Genomic DNA, 18978 nt, shown 5'->3' on the forward strand with positions numbered 1-18978 from the left:
CAAATATGAGACCACTTTGAATTGTACCCACACCCAGTTTTCCATAGTGCAGCAATAACAAAATAAAGGATAAAAAAAAAAAAAAAATAAATAAATAATAATGGAATGAAAAATACAACTGAAATTATATATGAAAGAATAAATTTTAAAATCCATAAGATTGGACAGAACGAATCCAAAGTTCTAGTAAACTATAAAAAGTGCTCAAATCGAGACATAATTCATATTCGACATACACACAAGCCCACAAACACAATGCGGATGAGCGTGTCTCGAAGAACATATTCAAATAGAACAATTTTCAACACCTTCAGAAGGAATCTCAGTAATGCAAAGGGGTACATAACAAATGTGGAAGGTAAGAAGATTGAAAAGACGATCCATTACATTGAACAGTGCATATCGGAAGAAAGTATTAAAAACCCAAATTTACTTTTCTTTAAAACACTACATAATCAAGAGGATAAATTAAAATATATTCACATGAATTTAATAAAAATGTCGTATTTATTAAAAAATATGCAAGTTAGTGAGCAAAAATGGCTAACCATTTATGAAAAAATTAGTAACCTATGCCCATTGGATGAAAAACAGTTGACAAATAAATTGAAAACGCTTACAGGTAAATATGATACCACATCGACTAAAAATATCTCATATAATTGTGCATTACAAAATAGAATTTGCAAAGAATACAATTTGTTAAACTTAAACGCTTGCTATGTATTTGTCCTTAAAATTGTCATAGATCGTCTGATAAACTACTTACCACTGTACACAATAAGTAATTATTTATTAATATTAAATTTTTGTGAAAAATTTTTTAGTTTTTTTTTCAATTTACACAATAGAAAAGGTCTTAAAAAATTGAATTTCATTTATATCCATTCGGCGAGCAATAATTATGCCGACAATGTGAAGGTTTTAAAAAATAGTAACAAACTGAACAGGAGTGGCGAAAAATCAAATATCGCTTACCAATACAAAGAATTGTACAATTTGAAATATCATCAAATAGTTACTCATAAAATAAATTTAATGCTCCAAATATTGGAGAACATAAATTACGACCAAATAGAAGCTTCACAGTTTTCCCAGTTAGCTAATTTTTTTTATGCCACAACGAAAGGTGGAATAATATGTGAAAAGAACGTTCAGAATTTTCTTAGCCATTATTTCAAAGTAGCAAAAAAAAAAAAATTAAAGAATGAGATTCTGCTATCAAGAATAGCATCACCACATGACGTGTTGATATTATCTCAAATTATTAATATAATGTATTATTCCAAAATTATTCATTCTGAGGTAGTATTACATTTAGTTAATTTTTACAAAAATATCAACCCTTTTTCTAGTATTATTTGTAAAAGAAATATGTTTGATAACTACTTAAAATTATTAACATTAGTAGAACTAACTAGCCAAAATTTATACCTATATAATTATTGCAAATATTACGTTTTGAATGGAAACATGCAAGAATCCACACATATGTCGCAGCTTTGTAACTTCTTTTTCGTGTCATCCATTGTAGGTATATTTAACATATCTCTGTTTAAATTTTATATAAATTTTTTAAAAAAAAATAATAAAACAAAATTTAAAGCATCCTTAACGCATAAGATCTACTACACACTATTAGGATGGGACATAATGATAAACAGGTTTATCAAAAATTTAAGTAAAGAAAGAAGAGAAACTCTTGAACTTGTTATTTTAAAGTACGATACTAAAAATGTACATTACACATATTCAGATATGGTATCTAACGAGTTTACTTATTTATCACACCAAATAAATTATCTAACCCATTGTTATAAAAATAAAATTGTTCTCGAAAAGGAAAGAAAAAATTACAACTTTAATCAATGTGCTATACTCCATATTTTGAAAAAACATTACAAGAATGTAATTTACGAACACATAACAAGTCAAAAAATTTTGGTAGATGTGTTCATTGAGCTCTATAAAAATAATCAGTGCAAACATGTCGCTATTGAATTTAATGGAAGAACGCATTACAACTTAGTAATTAAAGAACAAGAACGTGCTCCTAATGTAATGCATTACACCATGAAAGAAAGCAATAATACCAAGTATAAGAAATGGATCCTTACAAATCTGAACTTTTATACCATTTCTATACCTTATTATCAATGGAATGGATTATATGAATCCCAGAAAGAAGAACATTTACTTCATGCGCTATGTCTTCTTTGACAGTTCCTACAACGATCACAACAATTTAACTTCTAAGCACGTTTGTCTAATCACGTGTACATTCTTATTAATAATGCAGCAATCAAAAAAAATAATAAAATAAAAATAAAAAAGTAAAAATAAAAAAATACGCCCACTTATCCTCCCTCTCATGTTTTCTTTCATTTCGCAACCATGGGGAAAATTTAATTCACGAATATACCTCCAACAGTCATACACACATGGTACTATTTCTCGGACAGATTATATATCCACTATACCTGGAACATACATACCTTTTTTTTTTCTTTTTTTTTTTTTTTCATTTCATGCTTCTTAATATCTCACTTTTTAGTAAATGTACCTCATTCTGTAAAATGGAAAAAAAAAATTCTTCCATTATCTCACATACAATTAAACTTAATTTTATGTATATTCTTTTTTTTTTTTTTTTTTTTTTTTTTTTTTTTTTTCATTTAACACGGAAATTACTTGAATTTACCTGCAAATAATCAGTCGCGATAATATCGCAAGATGTAGGTCTATCTTGTGAATTCTTTTTTAACATCCAGTGACACAAGTGAATCAGGTCCTTTGAATAGTTGGTAGGTAGAGGATCTGGCTACAAAGGAATGTTTTAAAAAAAAATAAAAAAAATTGAATTTTTTTTTGCTACCATTTTTGGTAACATTTTATCCCACTTTGACAAATTTTTATCCACTTTTAAGGTTCGTTTTTACACTTTTTTTTATCATTTTACACACACCTCATCTTCGCAAATTTTCTGAGCCATCGATAACATATTAGAATTGTCCGATTTGAACGGATGTCTTAGACTCATGAGTTCGTACAATATCACTCCCAGTGACCATATATCAGCAGGGAAACTGTAGGGTGCGTTCTTAAGTGATAAGCAGTACAAAATTGATGGAGTGAAAAAAGGAAGGGGTGAAAAAGTTCAGACGCTAGGAATAAGCCAACAAAACAATCGTACAATTACAGATGACTTACCTTGCAGATTTCTGGTGCCATATACCCGATGGTCCCGCACAACGTATGTGCTTCTTCTGTGTGTTCAAAAATTTTTACTAATCCAAAGTCACCCACCTTAGCCCTCTCATCCTCGTCCAAAAATATATTGTTGCATTTTAAATCTTACAAAAAAAAAAAAAAAAAAGAACATAAGATAACCTAGTATGAAGTAACATCATCTGTTAAGAACTGAAATGTACATAAGTGTAAATCACAAATTGTCTAATCAAAGAAGTAATTCTTTTTTTTTTTTCACAACAATTTAGTTCTTATGCCTGAGCAAAGAATGAATTGTTTAATTACCCCTATGTATAAGTTTTTTATCGTGCATAAATTTTATTGCAGTAATTATTTGTAACAACCACCTTCTTATTTTGCTCTCAGGAATAAACGTCTTCATTTTCTTGTTTCTTTTTATGTATTGGCCCAAATCCCCTTCTTCATTTCGTGAAAAAAATAAAAGAGAAAAAAAGGAAAAGGCGTATGTTACCATGAAAAAGTTCTAAATTTTATATATGCACATTAGTATTAAGGGAAAAAAAAAAAAAAAGACACCAAACTTGAGCAGTAGTCCATAACGACACATAAAGTGTTATTCTCAAGGAATGCTTCTTTGTATCTCACGATGAAAGGATGCATTGAAACTTCAACTAATGCCTTAGACAAGAGAAAAAGCGAAGAGAAAAATAAAAATTAAAAAAAAAAAAAAGGGCAAATCAGAGCAAAACAGAACAAAACAGCAAAATAGAGCAAAACACAACAAAACACAACAAAACAGTAAAATATAATAAAGTAAAATAAATCATGTTGAGCAACAAAATGTGCACGTCTTTTCCTTTAGCTCCCATTTAACATATTAACGCTTATGCAAGCACTCATTCCATTTTGTGTTTTTTCCAATTCATACTCTCAGTTCGTTCACAACGTTCATTTTTTCTTTATAATTCATGCATGACATGTCCAGCTGTTTAACGACGAATCTAATTGATTATGCGTGCAAGGCATACAAATATATATATGTATATATGCATATCTGTGTGGCAATTCACAAGAGGTTGTGCAATGTTAGCGCAGTTAATCGTTTTAAATAAAATTTATGTTCGTTCAGTTCAGCAATCAAAGAATGTTCAATTGCATATGTCATATAAATATTCATTTCTGTGCAAAGGGAAACATACATACATTTCCTCTTTGTCATTTTTCACTGCCGTAACAATTCCAAATGATCCTCGTCCAATAGATTTTAGAACCTCATAACGACCTATCTTCTTACATGTAGACGTCGACATTTATCACATTATTCTAACATTTATTCATTTCCATTCACACCACTATATAGTTTTCTTCTCCCAACCAACTTTTTCTTACCTGAATATCGTCATTATAAAAAAAAAAAAAAAATAAAATGTTCATATCTTTGGAAATATATGAACCTGTTTTCAGTTAATTTTCATCACAATTGTTATATTTTAAAATCATGAATTATTTGCTTCCCTTTTGCTTTTAAATTTGAATTTTTTTTTTTTTTTTTTATGTGTCTCAAAAGTTGTGCATTTATAATTGCAAAAATGGGTTTTATCATTTAGTTTACTAAAATAATGAAAATTTTTTCTTGTGCACATTTTTTTTTTTTCTTCTTCTTATTTCCCTTCTTTCTTTTTTTTTTTTTTTTTTTTTTTTATTTCTCTTGTTTTATTATTCTTAACCCATCAAGTACAAATGATATATTAACAAATCTAGCTTAAGAAAAACAGTTACTTTTGTTGAAAATAGTGTACATACAGAACAAGGCAGAAAAACCATGCAAAGAACTCGAAAGCTTTTCATCAAAATGAACAAATCGGGAAGTGAATTTGCACATATACATGGACAAATAAATTTCTTCCAAATCTTGACACAACACAACAAATGACATAGATAATTTTTTCCATATCCAACTTTTCTAGTACCTATCTGCAAAAATGCCACAAAACAACTACGCCTTCGTTATAAACATTCTCATAAAGTATATTAATAAACAAAAATGTCAAATAAATGCGTTATTCCTTAAAAATTATTATAATTAAAAAAAACAAAAAAAAAAAAAAACTTCATTAAAATTGCTCAAAAGTTTTATTTATTTATTTATTTTATTTTTTTTTTTTAGTTGTCTTATATGTCACACTTTTAAGGTAGCATAAGTGATACTGTCTCACAACCTGAAAGAGCACTAAATATGTAAATAAAATATGATGAAGTTAAAGTGGTAACATTTTACACTAGTAAAAAATAGAGAAGATGGGAAAATGCATAACCTCAAAAAGGGTGTTATATGTTCTCATTAGTTTTATCATATTAGACACATTTTTATATCGTATATGATTTTAAAATGTAAAAAAGAAAAAAAAAAATTTTTTTTGTCTCACGCAATACAAAACACGTCTGGAAAAGGTAGTTAAGTATGGCACGAAAAAAAGAGAAAAAAAAAGGATATGTAAAATAACAAAAAGGAAAAGTTAGAAAAGATGAAATAAATATTATAATAAAAAAATACAATAAAATAATATAAAATAAGACTTACAATTAAAAAAAAAAATTTGTTTACGCATTTGTTTAAACTTTTTTAAACATATGGGATGTGTGAAATTCATTTTATTAACATCCACAGCATACCGTTTGCTTCTAGAGGTACAAGAAAAAAGGAAATCATAAACGGTAGTAATAACAACAACGACAACCAAAAAAAAAAAAAATAAAATAAAATAAAATAATAAACGAAAAAAAGAAAAAAAAAAAAAAAAAAAGGCAGTCAGACTGGGACAAACTTCTATACAATCTATAGCTGAAGTAAAAACTGATCCAGATTTGCACATATCAACAATGTGTGCTCTTTGAAGTATTAGGGATAGAATGTTTGTCATTCAGGAATCAAGCATAGTTACAGTAGCAATTTTTCTGCATAAACTGTGGAGTTTTAGAAATTCTAATTTTAGGGAAACCAGAATCTTTTGATTTATATATGCTCATACTTGAAAATCTTTTTTCTCTTTCTGGAAGTCCTTTACATACAGATGATTGAAATTTAGGAAAGTTGTCATATATCGGTAAGAATTTGCAGCTTACTGTTGTGCAAAAATTTTCTTGATTTACAGTGTCCATAGTTGTATCTTGATCAGCGTCAGCATTAAGAGTTCCATTTGAATTAAGTTTTTGAATATTTAATTCATTCATTAAGCTAATACTTTTTTCATATGAAACATTAATTGTTTGATTTTCTTTTATATCTTCTACTGCTATTTCTTCCTTTTCTTCAACTTCTTTAGTAATATCAATATTTGGACAATTAATTTCTGGAATTTCCTTAGTACTTTCTTTTCTGGATGTTTTCAATACAGGTATTACTTTTTCTACTACCATGTATCTTGGTACTGTTATAATTCTTTCTCTATTAACGTATACTGGTACTTCTACTACTTTTTCGACTGTTTTTATTTGTGGAACTTCAATAATCTTTTCTTGATAAATAATTCTATCAATATTTTTAATCTTTTCAACATACACTGTTTTTGTTTTGTAAACATTTTTATACTGTATGATTGGTCTAATTTGTTCTACAATTCTTTCAACGGTTTTTATTTGGGGAACTTCTACAATTTTCTCTAGATATACTTCCTTGGGGACTTCAACAATTTTATTTTGTACAATTGGTTCTAACACTTTTGGTGGCAACTGTTTATTTACCATTTGTGGATATGAGTCATTCTCGTTCTCCTTAGACTCAAAAACGTTATCCCCAGAGCAGCAGGTTAATTTTTGGTTTGTCGAACACATTTTCTCAAGTAATACTTACTATCTGTGTATAAGTTCACACGGGTGTATATACGTATATATGTATGTAGATTTATCCGCTTGTCTCAGTTCGTGCACAAATATGGCAACCGGCAAAGACAGAAACAATTTGGATTAATCGCATGAAAGGGGTTTAAGATAAAGAAAGATAGCTAATTTTCAGTAAGGGTTCTATAAAAAGTGAAATTGGTTTGAAGAGTATGTGTGTGTGAGAGGGTTATGTATATATTTCTACATGTATATAACGGGAAAATTACTTATGTGTTATGACTATTTTTGGCATTTTTTAAATGTTTCTCATCTGAGCGCACATAAAAGAGAGCACATATGCACATTTGTTTACATATTTGTACACATGTTTTTACGTATAATTATGTCGCTCGCGGTAGCAGTAATATATTTGTTGTTTCAAACTTTAAAAACAATCTAGCTAAGACATTTACCTTTTGTTTGCGTGTTTGCAAAAGCGGAGGAAGAAGTTTTCGTGGAACTAGAATTTGGTTTTTCTATATTTCCCTGTTGTGCTTAAGGCATTAAAATAAAAAATAAAATAATACACACTCTTACACACAAAATGTGTTTTTTTTTTTTTTTTTTTTTTTTTTTTTTTCCTTTCAAATCCGAATAGAGGAAAAAATCAGAACGAAAAAGGGAAAAAAATAAAAAGAAATGTTGTAAAATAAAATAAAAGGAACTGAAGAAAAATAATATAATATATATATATAAAAAAAAAAGGCTACTTTTTTTCTCTTCTTTTAAAAAAATATGGAGTTTTCCAAAATTGAAATGCTCTAAATTAAAAATTTCATTTTGTGAGATTATAGAATTGTTCGCAAAATTTAATTGTTAAAAGTGAAAACCTGTAAAGTTGTTCACTAAGGAATGGTGTTAACCCCGGTAAAAAAAAAAAAAAAAAAAAAATGTTAACATAAGTTATTAACTCAAGTTGCTCTTGTAAATTATTAACATAAAATTTCTTGCATAAATTACTTACATAATTTTCTTGCATAATTTTCTTACATAATTTTCTACATAAATTGCTTGCATATATTGCTCACACGAATTGCAAAAATAAAGTGTTAACATCAGATGTTAACATTAATTATGAGATAGCTTTTTTTTTTTTTTTTTTTTTTTTTTTAACCGGTTTATTGTTCTAAATTGTATATAAATATACGCACAATTGTTCTTATTTTACCTTCAAAAGGTGTGTAAAAAGAGTTAAGAAGTAACACTTTTTTAAAAAATTGTTGTAAAACAACGCTTTATTTACGCACACATCTGAAACAGCAGCGAGTCAACTGCCTCTTAAATAAAAATTTGTACAGGATGTTTTTAAACTAAAAAAATAATAAAAAAAATAATAATAATAAAAAATAATAATAAAGAAAAAAAAAAAAAAAAAAAAAAAAAAAAAAAAAAAAAAAAAAAAAACAAAAAAAAAATAATTTAAAAATTGTTAAAAAATAAAAAAAAAAAAAAAAAAAAAAAAAAAAAAAAAAAAAAATAATAATGATAATAATTGAAATTAACAAGAGAGTTGTAAAAATATCTGTAAATTTTTTTTTTTTTTCCCCTCTTACCATCATTAAAATCATTTTTTTTTTTTTTTTCTTTTTTATTGTTTAATTTCACCAATTTGTTAAATAATTTTTATCACCTGTTTTCATTTAGTTCCACATATTTGATAATTTTTTTTTATAAAAAAAAAAAAAAAAAAAAAAAAAAGCATGCTAATAGGTTTATGTGAAAAAGTAAGTATACATATTTTACACACATTTTTTGAAGGACGTAAAAATTTTTAAAAAAAAATAGTTCTTTTTTATTTATACGATATATATGCACACCGGGCTTTGTGTGCGTAAAACCAAAATTGAAAATAGGGGCACTTAAATTTTTTTTTCTACTCCCCTTAGCTTCTTATTTCTCTAAACAAAAAAAAATCATTAATTAGGGTTGTTGATGGTAGGTTTAGCCAACTGTCTCTGGTTGTATAATGTGCTGTCAATTTTCTGTCAGTGTATCTCATTATTTCATCCATGTCGTAGGAGCTTGTCTGTGGGGATTAAAAAAAAAAAAAAAAATTGAGGTGAAACTCATGAAATAAGCTCACATGAGAACTTATATGAATATACACACCTGTGTACATATATATTTAGTAAAAATTTGCAAACTCTTTGGGTAACAATTTCTCTCTAATAATCACCCAACTATTTTTCATATTAAAGTACATATGGGTAAAAATATCACAACACACTTTTCACCTCCTTATGTCTCCCTTATGCAAAACATAACTACACACAAATGCGTAGAACAAAAAGATAGGTGTAAAAACTTATGCATATATATTATATTTCAAATGTTTGGGCTGTGTTTTGGGGAGTGTTATAACAAACTTACTCTGTATAATTTTGCTGGGTTTTTCTTCATCCATGCTACTTTTCTTCTTCTTGTTCTTCTATGTGAACTTTTTTTCTTTGGGACACCATATAACGAAAAATCCCTTTTATTTTTGTAAACGCTTTTATTACTACTGATTTGAAAATTAACTGAACTGTTTAAAAATAGTTTTGGCAAGAGGTGTGTGTGTATTTTAAGTGAACAAAGGTATTTCGCCCTAAATAATAAAAGCAGTAAAAACTTAAGGAATAACATTTCTGAAATGACCAAAATTTGTAAAATTTAAAGTTTATTTTATTATACTTGGATTATATATCCCCTGTTTTCTCTCAATTTCATTTTATTTTCATGTTTCCTTTTTTGAAGCAAAAAATAAGGAGACTCTTATGGGAGAAGGTTTCGTATGAAAAAAGGAAGAAAATAGGAACAATTTACTACTTGCTCATGTGAGCAAGGAATTGTAACATCTTATTTTATATTTTAACTCTTTTTTTTTTTTTTTTTTTTTGTGTAAATCATACTACGGAGTGATCTTTAAAAAGAGGAAACGAAGAGGAAAAAGAAAAATCTTGAGAAAATGTTCCCTATTTTTTATAAGTCATCATTCGCCTTCATGTCATTTCATTTTTTTTTTTTTTTTCTTTTCGTCCTCCACATTGCACACTTGTATCTGTCATTCCGACCCCTATTTGAATCTTTCCTAAACTGTAATGTCACGCTCCATTATGTAAAGCCTTTTTTTTTTTTTTTTTTTTTCTTTCTTCCTACTGTATCAAAAGAATCGTATTTATGCAATATAGGAATAGGTTCAAAAGCTCATTCAAAAACTATAATATTTCAGCCCTCTTTTAAACAATTAAGCAAATTTTTTGAAAAATAGTTGTATATTATATATTTGGCCTAAATAAATAATACTAAGACATTTTACATTTATCCCACTTCACCCCTATCTATGAAATCTCAGAAGCATAGAAAATATATATTTTATAGGATATTGCAACTTTGTTTTATTGTTGAAGAATTTTTTTTCTTTTTCACTATAGAACAAGGTTTTTTTTTTTTCTTTTTTATACGTTTTAAATTTTAAATTATATACAAGTTGATAAATAAGCATCATAGTGCAAACAAAAAATGCATCCAAAGTATCCTCTTTTTTCTTTTACATTATAGAGAGAGCAGATATATATAAAATGAATGAAAACTAACATAGTGATTGAATCTATTTTTATAAGACATAAAATAATTAAAATGTTTTTTTTTGCAAATGTGATAAAGAAACACATGATTAAGAAATGTTTTTTATCAGAGAGTTTTTTTATACTTGCGCAAAATATTGGTTATCTAAGAAATGACAACAATATAAAAAGGTTTCATCATCATAATCATCAACAAAGGTGGTACTCTGTTGTTAACACTTGCAGTAGTGATGGAAGTAGTGAAGGTGAACATCTTAAACCACATTGGATAAGTCTTAACGGAAAAGAGAAAAGTAAAATAAATAAGAGAATAAAGGGAACACAAGTAAACGTGGTAGGAAGGGAAAATGATAGAGAATATTTAAGCATTTCTAAAAAATCTAAAATGATGAAGTATATAATAAGACTACGAAAAAAAAGGAATTTTCGAAAAAAAATGAATTCGTTTTTTGTTAAAGATTCTAAAACAATTATGAATTTGGCGAATAATAATGATCTTATATTTGAAGCTGTTTTATCAAATCAAAAGAATTTGTTACAACATTTTAAAAATAAATGCCCTAAATTGTATTATGTAAATAATGATATGATAAATTACATTTTTCATGATTCATTAAAAGTTAACAAAATAACTTGTAACGATGCTGTAGCTATTTTAAAAATTCCAAATTCAGTTCAAAAAAAAGAACGTATCAAATTTTTACTAGCTCTTGATAGGATACGATATGCATATAATTTAGGGAAAATATTAAACACTGCTTATTCTATGAATATTGATTGTCTCTTTTATATTCACAACACTGTGGATCCTTTTAATCACAAAGTAATTGAAATAACCAATGGTTCTCATTTTCATATACCCTATATATTTGGTTCATATACAGAATTAAGACAGTTCTGCGAAACACATAATGTACTTCCCATTGTAGCACACACTCGTGGAGTGAGTCCTATTCATATTTTAAAAACATCAACTCAGCAGGAGGAGGGAATTTGTCTCATATTAGGAAATGAATCTACGGGCCCTCATGCGGATATCTTAAGCTTTGCAAAACCGTAACATCATAATTATCCACACATTTCATATGCAACTATACATGCATATATTTATGTGTAAATAATGGAAAACTGTCCCATTGTTATAATTTAAAAAAAAAAAAAGACACTTTACTCTTTTGAGTCCATTTTATATGTTTGGAGAATTTCCTTCACATTTTTTTTTTTTTTTTTTTTTTTTTTGTAGAATAAGTTTGCCAATGCATGAAATGACAAATTCTTTAAACGTTTCCGTGGCAGCAAGTATCCTAATTCATTACTTGAAAAGTATGTTGTAAAAATGAAAAAATTCCCGTGGATTTATTATATTTAGAAAATTTGGAACGATTAAAATAATTGCAGTAAAAATTGGTAAAACATGTATTTTATGCTCTCCTGTACTTAAACAAATATATGTAAATTTGGATTTACATAAATACGCTTATTTGTTGAACATATAGTTTAAATTTATTAATACATTTATGACATATATAAGTTTGATTATATCAAACTATATTTGTATTTCATAAAATAAGGATGTGTCTATCTCCTTCTCTCCCTTTTTTTTTTTTTTTTATGACCTTTAAAATGTATATTAAAAATACCTCGTGATTTTCATAACCCAATTTTCTTCAATAGAATATATAATATAATTTGGACCCCATTTGGGAGATATCAAAAAAATACACACAAACTTTTTCTTCTTATTTTTCATACATTAGCATTATTTTTACATTACAGCACATTTACGTACAAATAAATTCATATGAAACATTCCAAAAAGTGTACAACAATATGTAAGTGAACAGAAAAGTAAAATAAAATAAATAAAAAAACAACATAAAATAATAAAAATAATATAATAAAATAATTTAAACAAAACATGTTTCGTAAACTTGTTCGACGCTGTGTGAATATATGTATGCACCCGACCAACATAACGTGATCGAAATTTATAGGAGTTGTTGGATTCCTTATATGACCATTTAAAAATGGAAAGCAAAAAAAAAAAAAAAAAAAAAAAAAAAACGTTTTATTTTTATTATCTTGTTTAAATAATAAAAAGAAAAAAAATGATAAAACTTATGAATTTCTAAATATCCTTTGAACCATTTATATATACATATATAAAACCATGTACATAAATATTGCCTCTCATTGCTTTATAAATCCACATTTTGTTGCATAATGTAGTATTTGCGTATTGCTTAAATTAAAGGAAAAGTTTCAGTGATGGAGATTCACCATGCGTGAAAGGGAATTCTGCTAGGATGATCCAAGTTGTATGTGCATGTACCACTGATGTATGGGCAAAGAGGTTATGCGTATAAATATTCTTCAACTACTCGAACATATATTCTCAAAAAATAAGCATAGCAAAATACCTTCCATTTTCAACACATTCGTATTATGTGGGAAGGGTATATATTTTTCTTAGAAACGAAACGGATAGAGGTGCCTTGACAGAAAAGTAAATTTAAAAAAAAAAAAAAAAAAAAAAAAAAAAGGTTGAAAAGATGCTATTAGCAGAAGGGAACAATATCTGATGATAGAATATACCTACGTGAAACAGCGTACAGGAAAATAAAGGCACAACTGTGAAAGAGGAACAGTTGGATTCAGATCACACTCACAAAAGGATGGCCCAAAAATGTATAGGAAAACCACAAAAGGGAGAAGGAAAAAACCAAGAAATGATCAAGTGCAAACGAATGTGTGCAAATCATGGTGTTAAAGCAATATGCATTATCAACAAAGAGGTAGTATGCATCTCATTTGGAAATATTATAAAAATAATAAACATATCTAATATAAATATACTTCTAGAATGTGCAATCTCAACAAGTAGCAATATTTATGGTTTAATATTTAAAAAGAAATCAGAAAAGAAAGGCATCTTAATTGCCCACGGAGTACATAAAATTTATTTTTGTATACTAAAATTTACATCAAATGGTAAAAACTGTGATTTAATATTAATCAATAAACATTGCACGAACAAATGGATTCTAAGAGCAAAATTTTTGCAACATGATTATACAAACATAGATGAACACTTGTATGAACAAAATGCCAAAATATATGATCACAAGACACCTAGTCGAAATGTTATTATTTTATGTTTAAGCAATGGTAGTATAGTATTACTGGACATGTATAAAGGTATTAGTTTGTGGAAGTATAAATTAAGTGGGATACACTTACTATACAGTGCAGACATTTTTATTAATGAAAAAAAACATGTTTACAAAATTGACGTAGTTGGTGGAACACCTTTCAACAAAATATTATTATGGAATTTGAAAATCAAAAAGAGCAAAGCTGTGAAATTCGGCACAAAAAAAAAAAAAAAAAAAAAAAAAAAAAAAAAAAAAAAAAAAAAAAAAAAAAAAAAAAAAAAAAAAAAAAAAAAAAAAAAAAAAAACATTTCGTTAGAACATATTCAAGAATTAGCTGGTCATAGAGGAATCATATTTAAAGTCAAGTTTTTTAAAAATTCAAAATATATTGGTTCTGTGTCAGATGACCGAGAGGGACGTATATGGAAACGAGTGCGTAATGATGAAAAAAACTCAGAATCGTGGATAAAAGAAAAACATTCAGATATACATAAAAACAACAGTGAAGTCGAAGTGATAAAGTTGAATCGTTATCATTATCAGTGTTTTAAGGTACTAACTGGACATGATGCCAGAATATGGGATATCGACATAGGAATATTAAACAAACAAATTTATTTTATGACATGTAGCGAAGACTCTACTTGCAAAGTGTATGAAAAAAAAAAAAAAAAAAAAAAAACTATTTCCAATTCAGTAATAGTAACGGAAGCACTACAAGATGTATCTGTTTTCATTCCATTGGTGGGTATATAATTACAGGTAGTGATAATGGTACTGTACATATCAGATCTCTATCGTTACAAATGTTTCACACTCCACAAGTGGAGAAAGAAAAAAGGAAAGAAACTATCGATTCAAAAAAAACCTCAGAGAGATGGGCTGAAAATCCTCTTATTTTCGATCCAGTGGAAGATTCAAAAAAGAGAAACGAAAATGAAGCTGTTGATACGAATGCTGAGGAAATAGGGACTGTCCATAAACCATACAAATGTGGCAATTCCAAAAATTGTAAAAATGAAGAGAATTGCTTAAGCGATGAAAAACCCCTCTGGGGAAACAATGGTCAAAGCGTGTCTAGTGATGATAATCTGCTGACTCAAAGAGGCAGTCACCACGGGATCGGTAACCTCGAGAACAGTCAGGTAAAAGGCCCAACAGCGCAAGACGATTCTGTAAACTTGGTAATTGACAATCTGAGTGAAAAATTGAAAAAAAATAACGACTGGATAAGATCGGTAAATCATGTAAACTTACATGACATAATTGTGAGCACAAATTTGGGAAACATTTACATTTTCAAAACCAAAAATACAAATGAAATAGAGATGTTACAAATTTATGAAGAAGAAAAAAAAAATTACTTATTAACATGCTTGATATGCCACGGCTTAAATCATATATGCTTGGGATTTAGTAACGGTTTCTGCTGTTTTATTTTTTTAAAAAATTTTCATTTTTTAAGTGAATCAACCAATCCCGACCAAGAGAACAAGGTATTAACATATTTTAAATGTTTCTCTCATCGCATAAGTGAGATGTGCTTAATCCCACTATCAACCGTGAACTACCTGGAATTTATTTCGTGCAAGATATATGAAAATGTGGAAGATGTGTTGCATGCTTTTGTGAAGAAAGATACTGAGGAATATGGATGTCTCGATCAACAGAGTGATGCTAGTATTGATATGAGAAGAGGGATAAGGGACAGCTGCTTAAAACATGGAACAAATTCAAAGAAAGGATTTTATCAAGTAGTATATAACCATGAGTCAAATGAATATAAATATCAAGAGGAGAATGAAATTAATACAGAAAATAGAAAAACAAGAATAATACATATTGAAAATTTTCTTCTGGTAACTTTTGACCACACAGGAGATAACAAAATATTCAGTGTAGAAAATGAAAATAAAAAAATTGAAATAAAAAATATTTTACAAACAGATATAGATGTAAAAAATAAAAAGTCAAAAATTATATCAGTAAATTATGTTATGAGACAAAAAAAAAGAAAAATGGGCATTCTACTTTTTGTTGGGGATGAATATGGATGTATCTTCATCATTTATATAAATATACCTATTCAATTAAAATCAGATGAAATTGTTTATAATTTTTCGAATTCATTTATAAAATCGAAGCAAAAATTACGTGTTCATAATAATAGGAAAGTCTTTGACATTAAAATAATTCATCAGTTTATATACTCATGTGGACAAAATGGAAATATTATCAAGTATCAGTTGTATAAAGATGAAAATAATATTTATACCTTATACAAGTTATGTGTAATCAAAGTGGGATATTATTCTTCTATTTACAAGTTATTACCCATGCATGCTGATAGGACAAGTGTGTTAAGTGGCCATTCCATTGAAAGAAAAGTACAGAAGGAGCAGCATTATTGTCACAATAGTAATGAAGATGTGGAAGAAGAAGCGGAGCAGAAATGTCTTTTCGAGAAAAGACAGGATAGAACTTCCCCAGAGGCAGAGAGAGAAAGGGAGAATTTACAAAATATGCTCATTTGCTGTTTTAAGGGGAAAAAATTCGTTTTGCACGATTTAAAAAACAAAATAGAATATTTATCCATTGAATGTGGTGGTTTCAGACGTCCCCTAAGTATCTTTACAAAATTTTCAATAAATATGATGAAAGAATTTTCTTTTTGTTTTTGCAAAGAAAAAAACATTCACTTTTACCTAAAAAAGTTGCAAAATAACAACCAGGGTGCTACCATTCCATATGAACAAATATATATAAACTCAGGATTTCATGCTAAAAATGTTTCGTGTGTCTTATGGGTGAATAAAAGTTATTTATGTACTTGTTCAGAAGATGGAACCATAAAACTTGTTTACTTGAAAAAATGGGCCTCTTCAAAATCTAAAATAAATAAATCTATACATGGGGACAAAGACATAAATAGCCTTACACCTTTGCTGAACATGACAAATGGAAAACTCGGTTCTACGGATCCATCAAAATATTCCAGAAAAAATAATAATAAACCATTTAGACATATTAATTATACAGTACTGTCAAAATGGAAACAAAAAAATTTCCCCTTTTCTTCCTTCGAATACCCATTCAGGAACACACCATATTTTAGTACCAAGTTGAGAATAAATAAAACTAAAGTTGTTAAACCCTTAAACTACCGAATGAGTATTATTCAAAATGTACACAATCACAGTGAACCTATATTTCACATGTGTTTCTTACAAAATCCTTTTTATTATTTCAAAAATTTAAAATTGTTAACTAGTGTTGGGGCAAAAAATTCGATTAACATATTTTACCTCCATATGGATGTTCACAAAACGCCAATTATATATCATATAGAAAAAGTAAGAGTTCAGAAATTCTCAAGTGATTTACGGTTTCTATGTGTTCAAGGTAATTATATTATACTATCCTACCGGAACAATAAATATTTGATAAGGATAAATCTATTCATTGGTACTTCACTTGGGCATTTACTACATTATTCAGGAGTATACGAATTTGTGTATTATAAAAATATAATTTTTTGCAAAATAGTGGAATTAGCCCATCTAATATCTTCCCATAATTTAAACAGCACCATCTTGGTTATAAATTTAACAAACATTTTTTTGAGCACTAATCTTTTTACATATACTCACAACATGTATGAACACAAGGAAGTAAACACAAATTTGAACACCCTACTACCATCAAATGGCATTTTGCAAGAAAGAGATTCATTGGAAATGTTCGAAAAAGCAGAAAAACAAAACTGTTATTACGAAAAACTTGAAGAAAATCCGTTTATGCAGAATAACGAATTTGTTAACGATCAGCTGAGACGGAATATGGTTTTTCCCTGTCATGATGGTATTAAAGTCAGTACAAGGGAAAAAAAAGAAAATCTTATAAAAAATGCATGCATAGCATTAGCCCCCACTGATGGTATTAAGGAACCATTTAAACAATTATTCGATACTCCTAATCAACTGAATGAACAATTTCTTGCTTTTAAAAGAAAAGAGAATAAAACATTTTGTGGAAGTATATTATGTTGCGGGTTAAACAATGGAGAAATTCACTTTTACTATTTTGATACAAAATTAGTATCACTGTTGCAAAAAGTACAAGTGCACCAAAATGGAATAAGTATGATATGTATTAAAAAGAAGAAAACTCTGTTATATGTATTTACCTCAGGAGATGATCAATCCATAAATATACTTACTTTGGAAATTAGATTTCCCACTGATGTGTTAACCCATGAAACTAGACGTATACATCTATCAGTTATGCAAAATAAAAAATTTCAAAATTCACATATGTCCTCCATTAGATCATTGGCCCTTTTTTCTAACGTCTTGCTAAGTGTTTCCTGGGATCAGTACATCTGCATTTGGAACGTGAAAAGGGATAAAAATAGCAACATTATTATAGAAAGAAGAAAGAAAATGAAAATGGCTGTTTATGATGTTTCTTGTTTAAATATATATATAACTAAAAAAAAAAAAATTATTAACGAAAACTTAAAAAATCACGAGTCGAATTACTCTTGTTTACCAGTTGAAAAAGAAAAGGAAGAGTCAAAATATTTGTCAAAAAAACCTGCATTTTCTAACCTTAAGGTTTATTTATCAATAGCTGGCTCTAGTGGAAGTTTGGAATCTTTTTGTCTACATGGATTTACATAACCAAGAGTTGTATATATATCTACACCATTTGCAAATTCACATAGTTGATATGAAAAGGAAAAGTGCATTTTTCTCACCTTTCAGCTGTACAACTCGGTTTCGTTACATTTGACTGATTTCTACTTTTTTAATTTTTGATATATGCATATATTCCGCTAGCCATGAATGCCCAACTATATTTGCGTCCTCTTTATGGGCACCCTTTTTATGTACACTCCTTTTATTTGTCTATTTTTTTTTTTTTTTTTGCCAATTTTTGAATTTTTATCCCGAACAGAACACCTTTCAACAACCACTCAAAACGAAAAAACAGTCATCTCCCTTTTCAGGCATTTAACCTGCTTGTAACTATGCATACATCCAAATGGTTCTGTAAATAAATATTTATATATATTACCTGCTTCGCTACAAGCAGGCTTGTCTTTTTTTTTTTTTTCTTCTCTCCACACGTGTTATTCGCGCTCAATTTTATTTTTATTTTTTTTA

The 18978-nt window shown here is 27.9% G+C and overlaps 6 protein-coding genes across 6 annotated transcripts; 3 read left to right on the forward strand and 3 right to left on the reverse strand.

Moving 5' to 3' along the window:
- Positions 1–105: 105 nt before the first annotated feature.
- On the forward strand, positions 106–2220 carry PGO_100540 (hypothetical protein, conserved; the record flags this gene model as incomplete). Its single annotated transcript, XM_028688085.1, has 1 exon — positions 106–2220. One exon carries the CDS (start codon positions 106–108, stop codon positions 2218–2220), a length of 2115 nt encoding a protein of 704 aa, XP_028543886.1.
- A 301-nt stretch (positions 2221–2521) lies between these two features.
- On the reverse strand, positions 2522–4520 carry PGO_100550 (serine/threonine-protein kinase Nek1; the record flags this gene model as incomplete). The annotated part of the gene is made up of 8 exons (XM_028688086.1): positions 2522–2569; positions 2702–2821; positions 2966–3100; positions 3211–3353; positions 3535–3669; positions 3792–3888; positions 4139–4211; positions 4414–4520. 8 exons carry the CDS (start codon positions 4518–4520, stop codon positions 2522–2524), a joined length of 858 nt encoding a protein of 285 aa, XP_028543887.1.
- A 1618-nt stretch (positions 4521–6138) lies between these two features.
- PGO_100560 (inner membrane complex protein 1g) lies at positions 6139–7041 on the reverse strand (the record flags this gene model as incomplete). The annotated part of the gene is made up of 1 exon (XM_028688087.1): positions 6139–7041. One exon carries the CDS (start codon positions 7039–7041, stop codon positions 6139–6141), a length of 903 nt encoding a protein of 300 aa, XP_028543888.1.
- Positions 7042–8971: 1930 nt separating this feature from the next.
- Positions 8972–9714, reverse strand: PGO_100570 (hypothetical protein, conserved; the record flags this gene model as incomplete). The annotated part of the gene is made up of 2 exons (XM_028688088.1): positions 8972–9115; positions 9460–9714. The coding sequence occupies 2 exons, from the start codon at positions 9712–9714 to the stop codon at positions 8972–8974; spliced, it is 399 nt and encodes a 132-aa protein (XP_028543889.1).
- Positions 9715–10707: 993 nt separating this feature from the next.
- PGO_100580 (RNA methyltransferase) lies at positions 10708–11989 on the forward strand (the record flags this gene model as incomplete). The annotated part of the gene is made up of 2 exons (XM_028688089.1): positions 10708–11711; positions 11899–11989. The coding sequence occupies 2 exons, from the start codon at positions 10708–10710 to the stop codon at positions 11987–11989; spliced, it is 1095 nt and encodes a 364-aa protein (XP_028543890.1).
- A 3149-nt stretch (positions 11990–15138) lies between these two features.
- On the forward strand, positions 15139–18492 carry PGO_100590 (hypothetical protein, conserved; the record flags this gene model as incomplete). Its single annotated transcript, XM_028688090.1, has 1 exon — positions 15139–18492. One exon carries the CDS (start codon positions 15139–15141, stop codon positions 18490–18492), a length of 3354 nt encoding a protein of 1117 aa, XP_028543891.1.
- Between the last annotated feature and the right edge of the window lie 486 nt (positions 18493–18978).

Source organism: Plasmodium gonderi (assembly GCF_002157705.1).
Source record: "Plasmodium gonderi DNA, contig: Chr10, whole genome shotgun sequence".
NCBI classification, from domain to species: domain Eukaryota; phylum Apicomplexa; class Aconoidasida; order Haemosporida; family Plasmodiidae; genus Plasmodium; species Plasmodium gonderi.